The sequence below is a fragment of the Micromesistius poutassou genome, assembly GCF_964030765.1.
Source record: "Micromesistius poutassou genome assembly, contig: SCAFFOLD_4497, whole genome shotgun sequence".
Lineage (NCBI taxonomy): Eukaryota > Metazoa > Chordata > Actinopteri > Gadiformes > Gadidae > Micromesistius > Micromesistius poutassou.
The window spans coordinates 1-19,483 of NW_028179082.1; the positions used below are offsets into that span (position 1 = coordinate 1).

General features: G+C 46.5%; 1 protein-coding gene across 1 annotated transcript; it reads right to left on the reverse strand.

Moving 5' to 3' along the window:
* Positions 1-425: 425 nt before the first annotated feature.
* On the reverse strand, positions 426-16,892 carry LOC311373132 (1-phosphatidylinositol 4,5-bisphosphate phosphodiesterase epsilon-1-like; the record flags this gene model as incomplete). Its single annotated transcript, XM_084489977.1, has 18 exons — positions 426-732; positions 1,073-1,209; positions 1,604-1,717; positions 1,826-2,000; positions 2,540-2,657; positions 3,429-3,590; positions 4,008-4,152; positions 4,384-4,508; positions 4,648-4,754; positions 4,971-5,107; positions 5,270-5,398; positions 8,203-8,322; positions 8,724-8,833; positions 8,976-9,089; positions 9,474-9,621; positions 10,062-10,207; positions 15,482-15,649; positions 16,717-16,892. Coding segments are annotated over 18 exons (2,638 nt in total), but the record flags the coding sequence as incomplete, so codon positions are not given.
* Between the last annotated feature and the right edge of the window lie 2,591 nt (positions 16,893-19,483).

Here is a 19,483-nt window from a genome sequence, read left to right on the forward strand (position 1 = left end):
GGAAGTAGCTGTACCGCAACATTTACAGCTTCCCTGCCCCCCCCCCCCCCCCACACCCTACTGTGCTCAAACCCAACAATCTACCATTTAGAACCCTATGTCCACTTAGAACTGCAGTCAAAACCTGTATATTATTGATCGATTTTATCTACAGGTACACTTACCAACTTTACCACCCTCTCCACTCCCACCACCCTAACAACTTTACCACCCTCTCCACTTAGAACTCTACCTCTGTCTCCACGTAGAACACTTCCTCCACTTAGAACTCTCCCACCCCCTCCACGTAGAACACTTCCTCCACTTTGAACTCTCCCACCCCCTCCACGTAGAACACTTCCTCCACTTTGAACTCTACCTCTGTCTCCACGTAGAACACTTCCTCCACTTAGAACTCTCCCACCCCCTCCACGTAGCACACTCACCACCCCCTCCACGTGGCACTCTCCCTTCCTCCACACAACTGTATATCGTTGGGGCTCCATTCCATTACCTGTATGATGCTGAGGATCTCGTCGTAGCTGAGGTGCTCCCTCTGGGAGTTGACCAGGAAGTCGTTGAGCTGCGGGATGGCCATGCCCAGGACCCCGAGCGAGGCGTTCGCCACGCCGGTGCCGTTGGTCACGATGCTCGCCGCCGCAATGGCGTCCGAGATCTGCTTCTGGTTGTCCGTCATCTGCTGCCGCGTTCGGATGAAGAGGCCCAAGTCTGACCCGTTCCTGGTCAACAGGTCTGAGAGAGAGAGAGAGAGAGAGAGACAGAGACAGAGAGACAGAGAAAACTGTATTTTAGCATGCGCTATATTACTGTGTAACATCATGTTCTATTCTAACACGTAGTATATTAGCACTATGTATGTTAGCATTTAGTATATTTGAATATTATTTGGGTAATATATTTGGGTTATGTGATAATGATGAATGTTAGCATGGGCTACATTAGCATGAGCTTTGTCCGCAAGTGGTATGTTGGAGTGATAGCGTGAGGCATGTTGGCACGGGGGCGTGTCAGTATGAGATATCTTTCTAATGTGGTAGGTTAGCGTGTGGTGGGTCAGCGTGTGGACGGGTACCGAGGTCCGGCTGGAGGCCCGCGTCAAGGTCGTCGATGCGCAGGTTGGTGTAGAGGGGCGCCGACTCGGGACCGGACCGGCTCACGGGCACAGCAAACGTGTCAAACAGCTCCTTCAGGTCCTTCCTGCTGCGGATGCTGGCATAATAAAAACACAAAACACACTCTTCAAGATCACCCAACCGAACGTGGCCCTGTCCACAAGCCTCCGGTCTTAGTGAGGAACTGGTCCCCTCGAGGTGGAGGTCTTAGTGAGGAACTGGTCCCCATCGAGGTGGAGGTCTTAGTGAGGAACTGGTCCCCTCGAGGTGGAGGTCTTAGTGAGGAACTGGTCCCCTCGAGGTGGAGGTCTTAGTGAGGAACTGGTCCCCTCGAGGTGGAGGTCTTAGTGAGGAACTGGTCCCCTCGAGGTGGAGGTCTTAGTGAGGAACTGGTCCCCTCGAGGTGGAGGTCTTAGTGAGGAACTGGTCCCCTCGAGGTGGAGGTCTTAGTGAGGAACTGGTCCCCCCCCCCCCAGGTTGTAGGCTCCTACCTGAAGGACTTGAAGAGCTCCACGAACTCGATGAAGCTCATGGAGCTGTCTGAGATCATGAGGTTCTGGAAGCCTCTGAAGCACCTGCCGTGCCACGACCGGCTGCTCCATGCACTAGTAAACAACAACAACAACAACAACAACAACAACTCACAATCAACAACAGCAATTAATGTAAGTAAGTATCAAACACTAAGTACGATGTCATCCGAAAACACGTACCCCGGTGGCGTCTTCGCGGTCCCTGATAGGACGGGAGAGGACTGGGGGCGGGTCGGGACGGCCCCCACCATGCTGGATGAGGAAGAGGAGGAGGTGGAGGAGGAGGAGGAGGAAGAGGCCAGCATGGCTGGGCTCCTATTGGCTGACAGGGAGAACGGTCCAGGGAAACTGTCCTCTGGGTGGAGGGGGGAAAAGAGTCGACAAAATATTTGTTTTATTTTATTTATATAAATGCACTTGTTTACTTGTTTACTAAATTACATTTTTGGATATGCAGAGCTAGGTCTGTTATCATCAGGTATCAGTTATCAGTTAATTACAGGTTATGGGTTAAGTTTAGGGTCATAACTAATGTGTAACTACAATCAGAGGAGCCTATGTATGTATGTCTGTCCCTGTCTGTCTGTCTGTCCTGAACAATTGTTCATCAGATGGACTTCACACTCGGTGGGTGTATTGCTGAGGACCAAAGGATGCGCAGAATCAAGGTTAAAGTAGTCTTATCGTTAGTTCCGGAAACAGGCACGGAACAGGCACTGCATTAGCCATATGATGCCTTGAAAAGATGCATTTTTAAAAGAAATAAAAAATATTTTTACATCATTAATATTATTATTTTATTTATTTAGTAAGAGGAGGATTGAAGCAGGTGACATTCTTTGTCTCTCCGATTCTTCCATGTTCATGTAGAAAAGCACTATGAGGAAGGCCTACCTGACTCCTCCTGGTCGAGGCTGTCGTTGAACTCCATTCCGTTCCGGCCCAGTGCTTCCTTACAGCTCCGGGTCTTCCGGGAAACCATTTCATCGTCCGTCACATCCCCGCTGTCTCCCTGTGAACAACCAGGTCAACAACGTCAGTAACGAGCCAAACATCACAGCATTGCTGGGAAGTGATTTGGTTTATACAGCTTGCAGTCTGACACAGATCATCAGCGGGAGGAAGACAAGTTTAATAAAAAATATGTATAATCGAATGAATGTGATCTTAATTGACCATTGACCAGCAGAGGAGGTTAACTTTACAAACTTAAGTTTGTGTGTCTTGGGAACTTATCCCTTGTTTTATTTATTTTATTCCCCTTTGTTCCTCAATGTTTTAGTCCCTTGTGCTGTGTGTTTGTCCTCCATGCTTTAGTCCATGTGTTGTTTCTCCCCTTCCATCTAAAGGACCACAATGGAAACAAGCCTTTGGGCTTTATTGTGTTTTTTATCCTTTTGAACACTTTTGTTAATTGTTGTTCAATAAAGTTTTCATTAATTAATTAATTAATTCATTCATTCATTCATTCATTCATTCATTCAACTGCAGAATGGGAGGATGGGATGGGTGTGTGGGTGTTATTTAACCATTGGACCTATAAAATGATAAAATGACATACATTCAAAATATAAGACAAAGATTTGTTGAATCCGGATTTCCTTACACTAAAATAAACAACAATGCTTGAGTAATATGCCCCGACTAATACCTGCCCCTTAGTGACATCATCCCAAAACACCCTAAGGCGATAAAAGCGTCCACTAACGGACATCAATAACAATAGTAAATCGTTAGTGACACATCCTTCAAAATAAAAGCACAAATCGTTTTTTTTGCTGACCCTGACGAGGACCTTCTTCTTCTTCTTGGTCTTGTCGTTTCCCAGCGTGTTGTTCTTCTGGCCGCCCGCCTTCTCCGCCCCGCCGGCGCCTATGTTCCAGCGCCGCCCCCCGAACAGCTCGATGGCCTGGGCCAGCGACGGGCCCTCGTAGCGACCGTCCTCCTGGAAGACCACGCGCGCCACGCGCCACATGTATGTCACATCGACTATAAGGCCAAATACCAGATAGATGTTCTTTCAAAATTTCAATGTCAAATATCCTGACCAAGTACCATACAAATATCATACAAATATCATCCCAATATCACACCATCCTCACAGTATTACACCAAGTATGTGCCAAATATCGCACCAAAGGTCATCCAAATACAAGCCCAAATATCAGCCCAAATAGCACATCGAACCAAATAATCCCATATCAGCCCCAAAATCATTCAAAATATCACACAAATATCTCTCAGATATCACCCCCTACATCATGCAAATATTATTCAAAATTTCACCCAAAAAGATCTCCCCTGATATCACCACAAACATCTCACCAGGTATCACCGATAATACTAAGCATCCTTAACCCACCTGATACAAGCTGACATACTGCCTTCTCAGCCACTGCAGCCTCTGGTCGGGGAACTTCTTCAGTTTCCTGGTTGCGTTCACCAGCTCTGATAGGCCTTTGTAAAGTGCCTGGGCCGTGTGATTGGGTGCCACAAAGTGAAGCAGCCTATCAGAGGCAGAGACACAGTAGATATCGATTATTGTCACCAATACATTTATTTTCATAAAATGGTGAAGATGATGACGAAACATTTGATGATAGTGTATCATAAAATTAACAATGGAATAGAAACGGGAATGGAAACAGGCATTTATCTCGTCGCTTCATGTGTAGAGCTGCTAATGCGTCGCTAGCGTCTATAAACTGTGGCTTTAGACTTCATTTAGAGGGGCCTACCTGTTGTCGGTGGTGCTGAGGCCGTAGAGGAGCGTCAGGGCATTGTCCTCAGCCGTCAGTTGGCTCAGTTTGTTTTGCAGACACACAGCGTGGACATCTGCCCCGTGGTGACCCAGGAACACCGCCTGGCATTTCAAAACAAAAGCCCCTTACTCGCTGTACGCATGAACAACTTTTTTTTTCTACGAAATAAATAAAACAAATGACACATATATGTATAATCATGTACAAGTGCCAACAGCCAATGTCTTGTCACAGGTGTACCTTGACCACCCCCAGATCCAGCAGGCCTTCAGCCAGACCAGCAGACACGGTTTGGCCCAGCCCAACTGGAGGCTCTGTCGCTGGGGCTCCTCCGCAACGAAGCTTCCCTGCCATTGAGGTAAAGAACAATCAGAAGCTGAATTGACATGTCTACAATGGGTGTACAAATCAACTGTCACACGTTTAGAACGGGATAATTAAGGAAACACACAATGAGATCTTCAGTTCAACTTATAATGCTATTAACGTCCTTCAATCGTTCGGTGATATGAAAAGGCCTGTTGCTGTGTGGTTCTCAGAGGGGGCCTTCCTGTGGCTCTTACCCCAGGTGAGGGTGGTGTTGTCAGGCTGCAGTGTGAGGAGGCAGCGGGCACTGAGGTGGCTGTCCTGGTCGTAGTGGATCACTGTAGCGCCCTGCAGCAGGAACTGATGGACGTCGGGCTGCAGGGACAGCACATACCTGCAGAGGAGTGCGTATCTATGTTAGTGCATATGCACACATATATGTATATGTGTGTGTGTGTCTAAGTGTAAATGTGTGTGCTTCTGTGTGCGTGAGTGTGTGTGCGTGTGTGCATAAGTTAGAGTGTGTGTGTAAATGTTGTGTGTGTGTATGTGTTACCAGGGTATGATCTCCGTGTTGTGGCCGAAGGCCGGGTGGGTTTCCTCGGTTCCCTGGAACTCCACCTCCTTCCCCCCCGCCTCCAGGCACGGCTCCGCCTCCACATCAGACACATCCCCCACCGTGAACCTGGAGGGCGAGAGAGAGAGAGAGAGAGCGAGAGAGAGCGAGAGAGAGAGAGAGAGAGATGTAAGAGTTAGACCTCCAGTCAGACCACCCATGCATTCTTCATGAGGGCCAGTACAAAACACCCCATCTCGTATCAAACACATTCCATGTTGGAACACAATCCACTTCAAGTTTCACCTCCAGCCATTCTCGGAGTGACAAGTCGAATTAAAGCGTCATCAGCGTTAACGAGCTAATCCACTCATTCAAACGGGTCATTCGGAAACGCTGGGCCAGACCGTTAATGGATTCCGGAGCGTCTTCCTGTACAGGGATCCCGGTAACCCATGAATAGGTTAGAGGCTTTCGGTTTGCAGGGAGGTGTTTACGAGACAGAACGGGGACAACCTGAACCATACTGTAGTGCATAGATACAGCCTACACTTTAAAACAGCTTTGAGTTGTATTTGTAACTTATATCTGTTTCTGTTCATCTGTTCATTTGATTTCTCGATCCCTCCCTCTGTTTCTATCCCCTAGTTAATGTTTCCCTACCTCAAATATGAGTATTTGGAGTCATTTATTTGTTAAAGCACTTTGTAGTGTACCTTTAGTACTAAATAAAGCATGTTCTTCATTATTGTCTTAACTGTTTGAACTGCATTGCTTGGTTAGTCATGCCTTAAATACCATTCATTGTTAACATAGTCAAGATTCTTCTCATGAAGTGCACTAGTGAACATCTCCTGCGTTGCCTCCAGACCACTTACAAGACCCGAATGGCTTCAGGGGCTACCTTGGAAGAGCGGGAACTACGGTGAGGAAGAGGAGGAGGAGGAGGAGGAGGAGGGGAAAGAGAAGAAAGCAGGATGTGAGAGGAGCAGGAAGTTAAAGGATGATCAACACCTATCCGAAGGGTTCTGGGTTCGATCCTCTGTCCTCAGACTACCTTGTTGATGACACCTCGTCACGTTTAAATCAACCAACCGGCAAAAATGTTCAGCACAACAAATGAGGTGGATCTAAAATGGCGCCATCGGCGGACAGCAGCATGCTGAGATCTAACAGGACTCTTAATGTTTCCTGTCCCGGCAGGAAAGCCCAGGCAGGGTATGTGTTGTTTCTCCCGGTTGTTTATTTAAACCACTGCTTCCTCAGGATAACAGTCTGAGAATGTATTCCTGTATTAATCCATTAGGTTGTGTCTTATGAAGGGTAATTAGGGGGAGCCATGCAAAGATCCACCACAGACAGGAACACGAGGCGTCTGTGCTGCCATGAGCAAAGTGGATCATGGAAATTCAGGTGGAAAAAATCGAAGAGTCAAATTATGTCTCGCAGCTATCTTGGCATCCATATTGGATCCCACCGCAAATTGCAATAAAAAAAGAATGCAAAAACGAATGATTAATAAAATATGGTGTGTGAGCTTACCAGGAATCATGTGCAATTTAGCATCTATATTCTAGACCGAGCCCTTAAAATAAAATCGAAAGTCAAACGAGTATCTATCAGGTGATCTTTGAAACCTTCTAGAACATTGTACTACTGATGAAACTTTGCATTCATAATAACGATGTGTTTTAGTATATTTTTTGTGCGGTGCTGGGTAGTCCTCACCAATGTGATGCAGCTTGGAGCCACATTTAATTTTTGATTGTACTTCATTATATTTTTAGTACAAGTACAAGTAGAAGATTGACTGTAAAGACTACTACTGGGCTAGTGGGAGCCTGTACAACTGCCAAGGTTTATGGGTAGTGTAGTAAAGAGAAAAAGCAGCAAAATCTGACATATATTTTAAATGGTTATGCGGTCATGGTCCCCAGAACTCAAATGTGTCATATGTTATGCATGCTAAAATTGGCTGAAAGTGAACAAAGAGCAACAATGTAGGACGTCCAAGAAGGACGGCAAACTTTTGCGAGACATTTTCTTCAATAAACAAAGCTTTCGCTGTTGTCCACAAATACCTCGCGGGTACTGTGTTTGTTTATTATCCCGCTGTCACACAGAAGGGACGATTCTGTCGACCAATCAACAGACTGCGTGTGTAGCTCAAACTTGCCAGCACCCTTTCAGGCGTCTCGGTACCCCAACGGAGGAGTACTGCGAGACGAGTACGGCTCAATACAGCTCAGTCCGGATCACGCCCACTTTTGGTGGTGGAAACGCGACCCGTGCAGCACCTTTGCAGACTGAACCGACCCGCACCCTCCAGTGGAAATGCGCCATTTATGGTGCATGTCAAGTCCTTTGAAAGCATAATTATGGAAATGGCTACACAAATAAACTTGACTGTGTGCGTGTGCATATGTGTGCACGCGTCTTTGTGTGTGTGCGTGTGCGCGTGCATGTGTGTGTCCTTACGTCTCCACTGTATGTTCGTACAGCAGCGTGCTAAAGGACTTGGCCAGACAGAGCATGTGGTTCTGTCACAAACCGATGGAACGTCCAACGACAGAGAAAACAGGGTAAGCTCTGCTTGCTTACGTCTGTCAAACATTAAAATAGGCAACCTTTTTTCAGAAAGGAACCTTTTTTTTTTAATGCATTCAAATATAAATTTTGGCATTCAGTGGCCAATCAGGGTCACTGAATGCTGGAGCCTACCTCGTCGGATGAAAGTAATTAAAATAAAAATGAACTTAATCCTTGTCCTTTCCCAATCATACACAGATCTGAGAGTATCGAATATATAGTCTCTATCCAAGTCTAAATAACAACTGTTCTCCACCCTATTACTCCTCTGTGATGAAGCCCTATTAATCTAATAGTCTAAAGTCCAAATAAGCGTAAGCACAGAAGATGACGTTAATACTAACGGATTGTAGCTTCGCTCCCTGAACGAGTTGTTCCGGGAGGCCGGGGGCGGGGCCACCGAGGAAGGGCTGTGACTGGTCGTTTCATCCGAATCATCCGCCTCCAGACTACGGTTACAGGACCTGCGCAGGACAGAGAACAAACCATTAAGATGGCTAGTGGACAGTCTCTAGTGGGACGTTTGACTAACGGTCAGGTTCCATCCCCAAAGTCATAAGGACATAACAATTATTTTCTATGTATCTCAGCATTGCCATGGTGAGGATACACAGAAACAACTCAATTGAGTGAGGGACGAGAGAGTGACAGAGAGAGAGAGAGAGAGAGAGAGAAAGAGGCAGGGAGAGAGAGGGAGACCGTGAGGGACAGAGAGAGAGAAGGGCTGAAGGGATGAGATGCGACTATCCAGGTGGTTTCAGGTGAACAGAGCCTGTGTGAATCTAAGCTTCTATAACGTCTCCCCGCTGAGCGCCTGGGGTGAAGGAGTTGGAGGGTGAGGGGGGTAGTGGGGAGGATGGCATACCGGATGATCTGCAGGATGTTGCTGACGGTGGCCTCCTTCTCCGGGACGTGCAGGCCGTCGGGACCAGAGCGGGACATGAAATGCTGCTGGCCATGGTAGTCCGACACAAACTGACACGCACAGGAAGAAGAAAATCAACCAAACATTGACGACTGACACCAGAGTTCAGTCATCGTGTGTGTGTGTGTGTGTGTGTGTGTGTGTGTGTGTGCGTGTGTGTGTGTGCGTGTGTGCGTGTGTGTGTGTGTTTACCTCCAGTGAGTCTGTGTCTGTATTTTCCAGCGGGGCTTTGAGGCTGATGATGCTGGCGGTCCCGTCCAGAGCGTCGCTCAGCTCCTTCAGGAAGACGCCGCAGAACGGAACCACCTGACAGACAGACAGACAGACAGACAGACAGACAGACACACAGACACACACACACACACACACACACACACACACACAAACACACACACACACACACACACACACAGTTAGTTAAAGAGCTAGGCACACAGGAGAATAGGAACTTAAAGATCATGAGAAATATGTCCTCTAGGTATTTATTCACGTTCTCAAAGTTTCTTTAGACAAACAAACAAACAAAAAAAACGCAAGAAAACAGACAAACCAACAGACAAACAAACAAAGGAGATTTTGTTGCAGTGGACAGATAATAGAGTAATAATGCAGTATATCGTATGCAGATCTTTAAAATAAACGACATGATGGCTGGCTCGGGTTGGGGTCAAGGGTCAGGGTAAGAGCCACCTTGCATCCTGGGATATTGAGTGCTCTGGTGAGCAGCTTCTTGTACTCGGCGGAGGACTCGTGCTGGGCCATGGCGTCCTTTAGCCCCCGCATGGTCTCAATGTCCGCCTGCTCCATGAACTGCCACATCTTCAGCACCTTGCGAGAGCTGCAGCACACACACACACACACACACACACACACACACACAATTGAAAAATAGTATTCAAATCTTTTCAAGCTGTGTTCAAGCGTATAATGATACATTTATTATTATATCAAACACAAAGTGGGTGTCATGAGGCGAGAGCGTGTGTGTGTGTGTGTGTGTGCGTGCGTGCGTGCGTGTGTGCGTGCGTGCGTGCGTGCAGGATTTCCTTGTCTGTACATAATGTCAGTACAATGTACAATAATGTCCATGCATGTAGATGCATAATGTGTCTGCGGCGTGTGTTTGTCTATCTGCGCACGTGTTTGCATGTATCCCTATTGGTGTATTAAATAATCCCCATTCGCTGAGAACGCTGTCACCAGCCAGTCCTCCGGGCCTCCACATGACACACGAACACACGACAAGACATGTTGTTAGGCAGACAACGGCCACCTCACCGCAGCCCGGCCAGGAACTCCATGACGGCATTGTAGTTGCCCATGTTCCAGCAGCAGCGGGCGGTGTGCACCAGGTAGGAGAACACCTCCCTCTTCTCCTCCATGGAGCTGGCCGTCAGCACCAGCCACGTCACCCACGAGCTCACCTGGGGAGGCGGAGGGAGGGGACAGATCTTCAGTACCCCTCTGTGCCCACAGTGGAGCCCTATAGGCATCCTAGATCAGGATGCCCTGAGCCCTACCTGCTCCTTAAACAGGGGCCGTAAGGTGTGCAGTTTTATACTATAAGAGAGTGACGCCTCATAACAGAGAAAAGTTGGGACAGCTTACATCATTGGTTCATGCTATTGTTGCAGACCGTTTTTTCCAACAACACACGTATGACGCAGGACTCTCTCTTACTAGAAATGAGGCGCCCCTTGTCCAGTACTTGCAAGGCTAAGCCCCTTTCACACATGGCTCCCAGTCAATCACCGGGATGACCTTTCAGGCACCGCTTGTGGTTTTCACCATTCACACATGCAGCTACGTTCTGGAAAGTGACTGCCATGCGCCCGTTCACACATGGCCTGGCAATGCCGTCAGAGGGGCCAGTCCAGCAGATGGCGCCATGGCGGTAAGGCGACACTTGTAGACGCCAGCCTCCGTGGTGCTAGCGGACCGAGCAGAGCCCCCATATTTCAGAACCGGTTGCGCTTCCAGCCGTTCTTGAAAAAAAAGGAGCTTGTCGGCAAACAAAAGAAGCTGAACTGATGTTGTAACGGGATCACGAAAGAAGCAGTGGCACGTTAAGTTAAACAGTCGCGGATTCAAACACGTCCTCAGCAGAGTTTTATGATTGGTTTGCTTGCTCCACGTGAAAATGTCAAGACAATCCTTCAGTGCCTCTCCGGCCAAGGTGACTGCTTTCTTTTCCAACACAGACGAACCAGCAGAGATCCAGAAATATAACTAGGTCTGGAGCAGGCAAATTGCGGGGTGCAGATCACCCGGTATATCGATCACTGGTCCCAATGCCTCATGACCCCACGCCAGAAATCTTCCGGAACCATGCAGGGAAAGCCAGCATGTGTGACATGGGTTCCACGTACATCCTTAAAAGTACGATCCAAAAGTGCAACAGTTATACCCGGACACCAGGAGGCTATAACGGACACTCTGATTCTATGTCCCCCCCTGAGAGGGGAAACACTAAAACCCGTGAGTCACTCTTACCTGTTGCTCTTAGCAACGGCTAAATAACTAAATAGTAAAATAGTAAACAATTAAGACCTCAGCAGCTCAGGTCCTCCAACACAGAGCCAGTGAATAGGACTGACCTCTGCATGCTGTCACCGGTCAGATCCTGAATGCTCAGTTCATCAATATACATCCACCATTCAGAGGAGAAACAGAAACACTACTATATAAAACAGAACAACAGATAAAATGTAGGTAGGATAGGGTGGCGGGTTGAGATATAGGTAAGTAGGTCCGTAGTAAGGAAGGTAGCAAGGTAGGGAGGTAAGTAGCACTAGTAGTAGGTTCATTCTGTAGGGTCGATTTTCTACATTGAACATTTGAAAACCAACAGCTCTTTCAGACCTGCCCATATCAGCCCTGGAATATTTCTTGGGCTCACGGCAAGGCCAAACACGGTGTTCAGCCAGGAGAAAGCCACCGCCGCTATGCTGTTACAACACACACACACACACACACACACACACAGACCCACTCTAATCCAACAGGGTATTGGCCTTCGAAGAAATACAAAGACAGAGGCCAGATACTCTGCGTACATCCAGAACACAACACTGCGCACACGCGCACACACACACACACACACACACACAAACACACACTAGAGTACACACAGCTACAGCGGGTACCCCACAAATATACATGCAGATTAGCATGTTTATGAGCTACTACATGAAGCTTCTTCTAAACATAGTGCTGGTATAAGCCTGCAACCAGACCGCTTCAAAACCCCAAAACATTGCCTAGAATATTTTAGTACTGTGCTTGATACAAATTATACGATACCGGTTAGCTAAGAATCCAGTAGAACACTACCTAAAATATGTAAGCATTGGGCATAATACTACCAATATAATACAGCTCAGCCACAAATCCAATGGTACACTGCCTGAAATGTGCACGCAATCATGCTAAATACTAATACTCTTAATATATTATTAAATACCATTACATAAGTATTGAGTGCTTCCTACAGTCTAAACTATTAGACTGTAGGAAGTGCATGTTCAGAAGTGTTTGTGTGTGTTTTTGTGTGTTGCTTTAATCAAAGTAAAATGAATGCATTTGTTTAACCCCAGACATAAATACCTCCAAAGCTGCCTTGCACAGGGCACAGGTCATAGCAGTTGGCACACACAAACACACACCCATTTTTCACACACACACACACACACACACACACACACACACACACACACACACACACACACACACACACACACACACACACACACACACACACACACACACACACACACACACACACACACTCAAGACTCAAGACTCAAGACTCAAGACTCAAGACTCGGGTGTGGGTGACAGGGCGTGTGTGTGTGTCTGGGCGTGTGTGTGTGCATGTCAGCTCTGCTCTTAGCTATTCTCCCTGTCTGTCCTGACAGACACAGCACTTCTGCCAGGTGCTGGGTAGCTACGGTTACGACAAATCATTCTAGAGCTTTCCGTCTGTCGCTAGAGTTACCGCCATGGTTTAGGAGCGCTCAGTCCATCGGAAGCAGAACGTGCACTGCTGGCACTGGGCAAGGTACATAGCAGAGCGGGGAACATGGCATAGCAAAGTACATAGCTTAGCGGGGAATATAGCGGAGTGGGGAACATAGCGGAGCGGGGAACATCAAGGCATGTAGGCATTAGTGGTTTGACAAGAGGAACTACAGAAGAGATACCAGTAGATTGTAGAAAGAGAGAGATACCAGTAGATTGTAGGAAGAGAGAGATACCAGTAGATTGTAGGAAGAGAGAGAGATGCCAGTAGATTGTAGGAAGAGAGAGAAAGAGACAGAAAGAGAGTGTGAGGGAGAGGTAAGATAAGAAAGATGAGAAAGATGAGAAAGAGTGTCATGTGACTAGTGTCAGAATGGAAGAGAATGAGAGAGGGAGAGAAACAGAAACAGAAAGGAGAGCGAGAAGCAGCGGATTAAGAGAAGAACGGACACGGGAGAAGGAGAGAGCAGAGAAAAAGAAAAGAGATGGGGATGAAGAAAACATCTATGTAATGAGTTAGGGCCCCAGAACAAACAGCACTATAAATCGAACAGGTGATGACACAACACATCACAACATGGACGCCCATCAAACACACCCGCACAGCTGAGCATCAAGATGGCATCTCTTTGATCCAGCCCTGTGTGTGTGTGTGTGTGTGTGTGTGTGTGTGTGTGTGTGTGTGTGTGTGTGTGTGTGTGTGTGTGTGTGTGTGTGTGTGAACCCCCCCTTAGATGCAGGACATTACATAACTGAGGTCACCCAAGAATTCTTCCCCTCTTCACACTGTGAGTACACAGTGTACTACCTCGCATGGGGACCGCATTACCCAACACACACACACACACACACACACACACACACACACACACACACACACACACACACACACACACACACACATACACTTCCCAACTACTGATTTCAGGTTAGATCTTTTCTATTTTAATTGTATTTAAAATGTATTCTTTTTTTATTTTTACAGTTTTTCATCATTTCCATTTTTTATTTCTATTTAATTTTTTTGTTTTTGCTTTTGTTCTAATTGTACCAAGTGTTACGTTTTCTTTTAAGTATAAATGACAGTCCTGTATTTCGGTCACAGTAAAGTTTTCGTTTTTAATGCAACACAGTTTTTATTTCCGTCTTTTTTTTTTTCTAAATACACGTACATTTGATATGGTTAACCAGATACATGGTAGGCTGTTAGCTCCACAGCCGAACACACATCTTTCTGCCCTTTCCAGTTGATTTTAAAGTTATTTGTCTTCTATATGTAAAAGGTTACGGCTTTAACATTATTTCTAATGTTATGTAGTAACGTTGTTAGTCATAGTATGGAATATGAACAACATACTACTTTGAATATGTGATTGTTGAGACATTTATATCTTATCAGAAAGAATGTCTCCAAAGGAAGTGTTTGTCAGTAAACATACAGGAGATATCAACTCAAACTCAACCCCACCCTGCTGTTTTGTCATTAATTGCTTTGCAGTCAAATAAACTGATAAAAGGACGACCAAAGTGTCCACTTTACAGGTGGCACAAGTTTGTTGGTTTGATTGTTTGTGTGCAAGAATGTTTTCTTCACTGAACACCTCCTATTTCTGGCCAATCAGTGTCCCCCATCTAGGGAGCTGTCATCAGTCTTTGGCTCCACTATGCCCATATATGGACACTATGCACATTTTAGATGTGACTTAAATGAAAGCCAGCTGATGTTAAACGGAACACAACATACATATGACATCATCATCTCTCCCTCTCTCTCCCTGTCTGTTTGTGTCTCCCCCGCCCCCTCTCTCTCAATCTCCCCGTCTCTATCAGTATTTAAGCATTCTCAATGTTTATTCTCAAAGTCAGTCTGCATTAAAGGCTCTGCATGGCGCAACGTTTAGTGTGTTAAGTTAGCCAACAAACTGCCACAGCCTCGTCACAGAATGTATGTGTGTGTGTGTGTGTGTGTGTGTGTGTGTGTGTGTGTGTGTGTGTGTGTGTGTGTGTGTGTGTGTGTGTGTGTGTGTGTGCATGGTGTTGTGTGTGTTGGTGTGTGTGTTTGTGTGTTGGTGTGTGTGTTTGTGTGTTGGGGTGTGTGTGTGTGTGTGTGTGTGTGTGTGCGTGTGTGTGAGAGCGTTTTTGTATTTATGCAGCATTGGTTACATGCATACTTTACGAGCGCCATACCAAATACAGTAAACAAGCTCCCTCTCCCTCAGCGAGGGAAGGCTGCAACTAAGCCAATAGCATTAGCATATTAGCGTCCTACATAGAGATCGGCCCCCACCTTCTGAGATGGCTAGCCGCGAAGGTGGAGGTCATGAGACGTACGACTGCATAAGCTTTCATCCGCAGCCAGAGAGCGGATTAACAACTCTATTTCTCTTGAGTTGAATGAATCGAAAAATAGTTAACTATTAGGTTAGTTATTTTAAATGGTTGAATATTATTGATTGACAGATTACACACAGCTCTCCTCCCCTGAAGCATTCGAGAATATGAGGTTTAAATACGAGCCCATCTTCAGATGATGCTCTTTCCCCTCACTCGTGCCCTCAGATAAAAAGTACAATTCAAAAGGGCTTTATTCGCATGGGTAATTAATTAAATTTTTTACATATAATCCAACTACAATCAAAAAATGGACTTATTCTCTCCCTCCCCCTCCCGCCTCTCACCTCGTTGAAGCGGGCCACCAGGTCCTCCACGGCGTTGCGGCGCTGAGCATTGTGGGTAGAGGAGGGAGGGGCCGACAGCGAGGCCTTGAGGCTGGGGTGCCGCTTGGTCTGACCCTCAGTACCCCCCAGGTCCCGGGTCAGGAAACACAGGTAGTCCAGCGGAAACACCTGGATGCATGGGGATGGGATGAATGAATGAACGAATGATGGATGAACGGAATCATTAATGGATTCATTAACGGATGGAAGGTGTCATTATATAACCCACAACCTAAACGTGGGTTGGTTCAGTCAACCTGCTCTATTTATTTAACCCATTTATTGCACTCATCGACTACAGCAGTGTGTAAGTCACGTAGTGTGCGTTGGTGCATTTGTGCGTGCAAGTGTGCGTTTGTGTGCGTGTGGCCAGCATAACAAGGCTGGTTATAGGATGAGTTATGGCCAAGGATGTAACCTAATAGGTGTTGGGGGAGGGGGGGGGGGGGGGGTGCATAGACTGAGAGATGTGAACCCTTCTGGTGGGGGCATGTGAACCCAGGAGGAGTTGAATATAGGCAGCAGTGTCTGGCTCTACACTTCATTGCCTGTCTTTACTCATGTAGTGTATAGAGAGATATGTTTAGCAGGCTCTCTTCAATGTTTTGCATACGCTTTAAATGAAATGTTTCTTTGTAATTATTTTACCGTCCTGTAATTCTGTGCTGTGACACCCGCATTTCCCTTCTGGGATTATTAGAGTTTATCGTTGCGCTATTACGTTTGCCCGATCGTTCCGCGCTATCGTTATCCGATTATCCGTTTCATTCTGAAATGTTATTAGTATTGATGCGCCCCACACACACACACACACACACACACACACACACACACACACACACACACACACACACACACACACACACACACACACACACACACACACACACACACACACACACACACCCCCCTAACAGGACGTCCGGCCCCCACTGCTGCCCGAGTGACTCAGGGTGCCCATGTATTATTATGTATTGAATTCAAATGACTTTAACAGATGAAGACACAGCACTCAAGTATCATTTAATCACCTATATTATATTTAGTGTTATATTTAGAGTTCAGAGTTTGAATAAATATAAATAATAACAATTAAAACACGTGCGTATCCGTCTCCACGCCGAGCCTCGGCCCTTTTGACCGTTATTATCGGTGCGTGTGTGTGTGTGCAGGAGGCCCCCGGGGGGGGCCCTCACCCTCTGGTACAGCTCCTGCTCCTGCTGGGTCAGGATGCAGGCGATCTCCTCTGGGAACTGAGCCAGGGGCCGCAGGTCCGCCAGCTCCCGGCTGATGGCCCCCGCTGCCATGGGTGCCGGCGTCGCCACGCCGACGCCCCCGCTGCCCGCCGTCACACCGCCAGGGACCTGGCGCTCTGCGGGCGGGGGGGGGGGGGGGAGGGGAGGAAAAAAAGAAAAGAAATGTACATGTGATATTAACATTTCAAATAAGTTACTTTCTAATCCTCTAGGGTGAAATCACCCTTTTGAGAAAGGCTGTACTGAAACTCTGCGAGGAAGTCAGGTATCGACCTGTCAACCTCCCAGTTATGATCCCAGTTAAACCATCTCTCAATCGGCTCTCGATCAACTATAGACTTAATCAACTGGAAAGGGCAGAAAGAGGTGTGTTCGGCTGTGGAGCCGACAGCCTACCATGTATCTGGTTAACCATATCAAATGTACGTGTATTTAGTTTGCAATAGTATTTCCTTTGTATGATTGTATGGTTGCTCGGTTTATGCCTCATGTATTGATACGGTTTGTGGTATTAACTACTCCCGCTCAGGGAATACAGATGAAAATGAGCTTGTAGGTATCTCTAGTGCACCAGAGTAATAAAGAAAAGCATAAATAATGGCAATAATAAGTGTGTGCTACAGAATAAGTCAGAGTTGTAACGGGGGTGAATGCTGAGATAATGGTTGCGGAGTGCTGTCTGAGGTAGGCTGATATCTCCTAGTAAGAAAACTTAAATGTCAATCACTAACGCAATTGCACAGAAACCAAGACAGACACAGAAAAAAAAATCTAAATGTCTTCAAAACATTTGGTTGTGCATTAAACAATTTGTTCAATTGAGGCTTTTTAGAAGATAAAGCCGACCTGTTTGAGGGCTATGATTAATTTGTTCTGGGTACTAGCCAGTTGAATACCATTCAACCCACAGGTCTGGAAAACATACAATGGAAATGATGAAATACCAGGAATTAGACACACTCCTTCTGCTTATTGTCAACTGTCACACTACATATAGGCACACACATACACAAGCACACACACACACACACACATGCACACTCCCTCTGTCAAACACACAACACACACTCCCTCAAATGCAAACAGATACACACACACACACTCCCTTTAACATGTGCACAGACACTTCATAATGTACTGGGCAACCCTTGAGATGTGCTACAGGTAACCATGGTAACAAGTAACCGCTGAACAGGAAGAAAAAAAAACACGCTTATTTACACACTTTGATTTATAGATCCGGTCTCTGGCCTCCTGTAATGAACTTGCTATGTGTGTGTGCACATGTGTGAGTGTGTGCCTTCAAGGATTTGTCCAGTTTGTTAAGACCCAAGGTTAATTGTTGACACTGTCTACGTCGAGATATAAACCCTCTGGGTTTTTAGTTTAACTCACCTCCTCTAGCAGTGGGTGGCAGTTGGCCATCCATTGACACTCACTATATCCCAAACGAGCGTTCAGCAGGACTCATAACAGTGTCTTTGTGTCATCCAACCAAACCATAAGCGCATATGTACTAACCCGGCTGCATTCTCCAACAGTGCCCACACACACAAACAAAACAAAAGTTTCAATCCTGTGTTTACACATCACTGCACATGCTTATGGACTTAGAGACTTAGAGTCGCGGAGCAAGAATTCTGTGGGAAAAAAAGCTGCTGTTCATAATTCCGAAATATCACATGGCCTCTAACGCGGCCACTATCTTCACACAGAACTCTTAACTGCTGCCCCCCCCCCCCCCCGCCAAGTTCCTTCTGCCTTTAAAACACGTTCGAAATAACCAAATATTCAAACAGCGGTTCATTACCCCTCAGTGTATTCTCCAGCCCTCAAGGGGAGACCGCATGACGCAACAGACATCCGCTGAGAACAGCGAGATTAGTACCAATCACAATATCTGTACAAGGATATACACAAGAGCAGTCGGAGAGTGGAGTGGATTGATGCAATCTAACTTTTCTATGCACGATTCTAGTGCTAGTCATCCAGCTGACACTTTCATCCTTAAGCGACTTAAGAGTGAGTGAATTCTAATACATTCATTCGTACGCTCATCATGCTCATGGATGGGCGGTGGACATTGGGGATTGAACATAGTACCCCCCCCCCCCCCCCCCTTTTGACTGTCTAGTTGCTGTCCTGGATCAAGCGAGATTTGGGAGTTAAGAGGGAGTGCCTGTGGGTCTCCAGCCCGGAGCAGATAAGGGCCATGCACACCCCAGACGTTGATGCTCCTCTCCTGGCTTTAAAAACGCCATGAGTCATTCTTGCTTGGTCAAACAATCAGGTCGACATTCGTCATCATAAAGTCTTCTCTTTACTTAAGTCAAGTGTGTTTTTTTTTTATTTCTATACATTGATTATCTCATTTGAACTTCTCTCGACAGACAGGTCGTCTTCAATCTCGTCATTCTTAACTTACTCAGCAGAGACGTTCAGACTGCATCGTAGAGGGGGACTTTCCCTTCTTTCATTTCACTTATTTAGGTATCTGCTTCTTAATATCTAGCGGTTGAATGCGTGCTGTCATGTTGTGAAGTTGACGGCTCACTGCTAGTCAAAGAGACGGGGATCTGCTAGGTGAGCGGAGGGGAAACGCTTAGCGTCCACTTGGGGCCAACATGGATGCATGCACACGCGTGCTTCAGCACTCATCTTTATGCATGACCATGACCCATCTGCATGCACTACAAAAGCCTCTGTG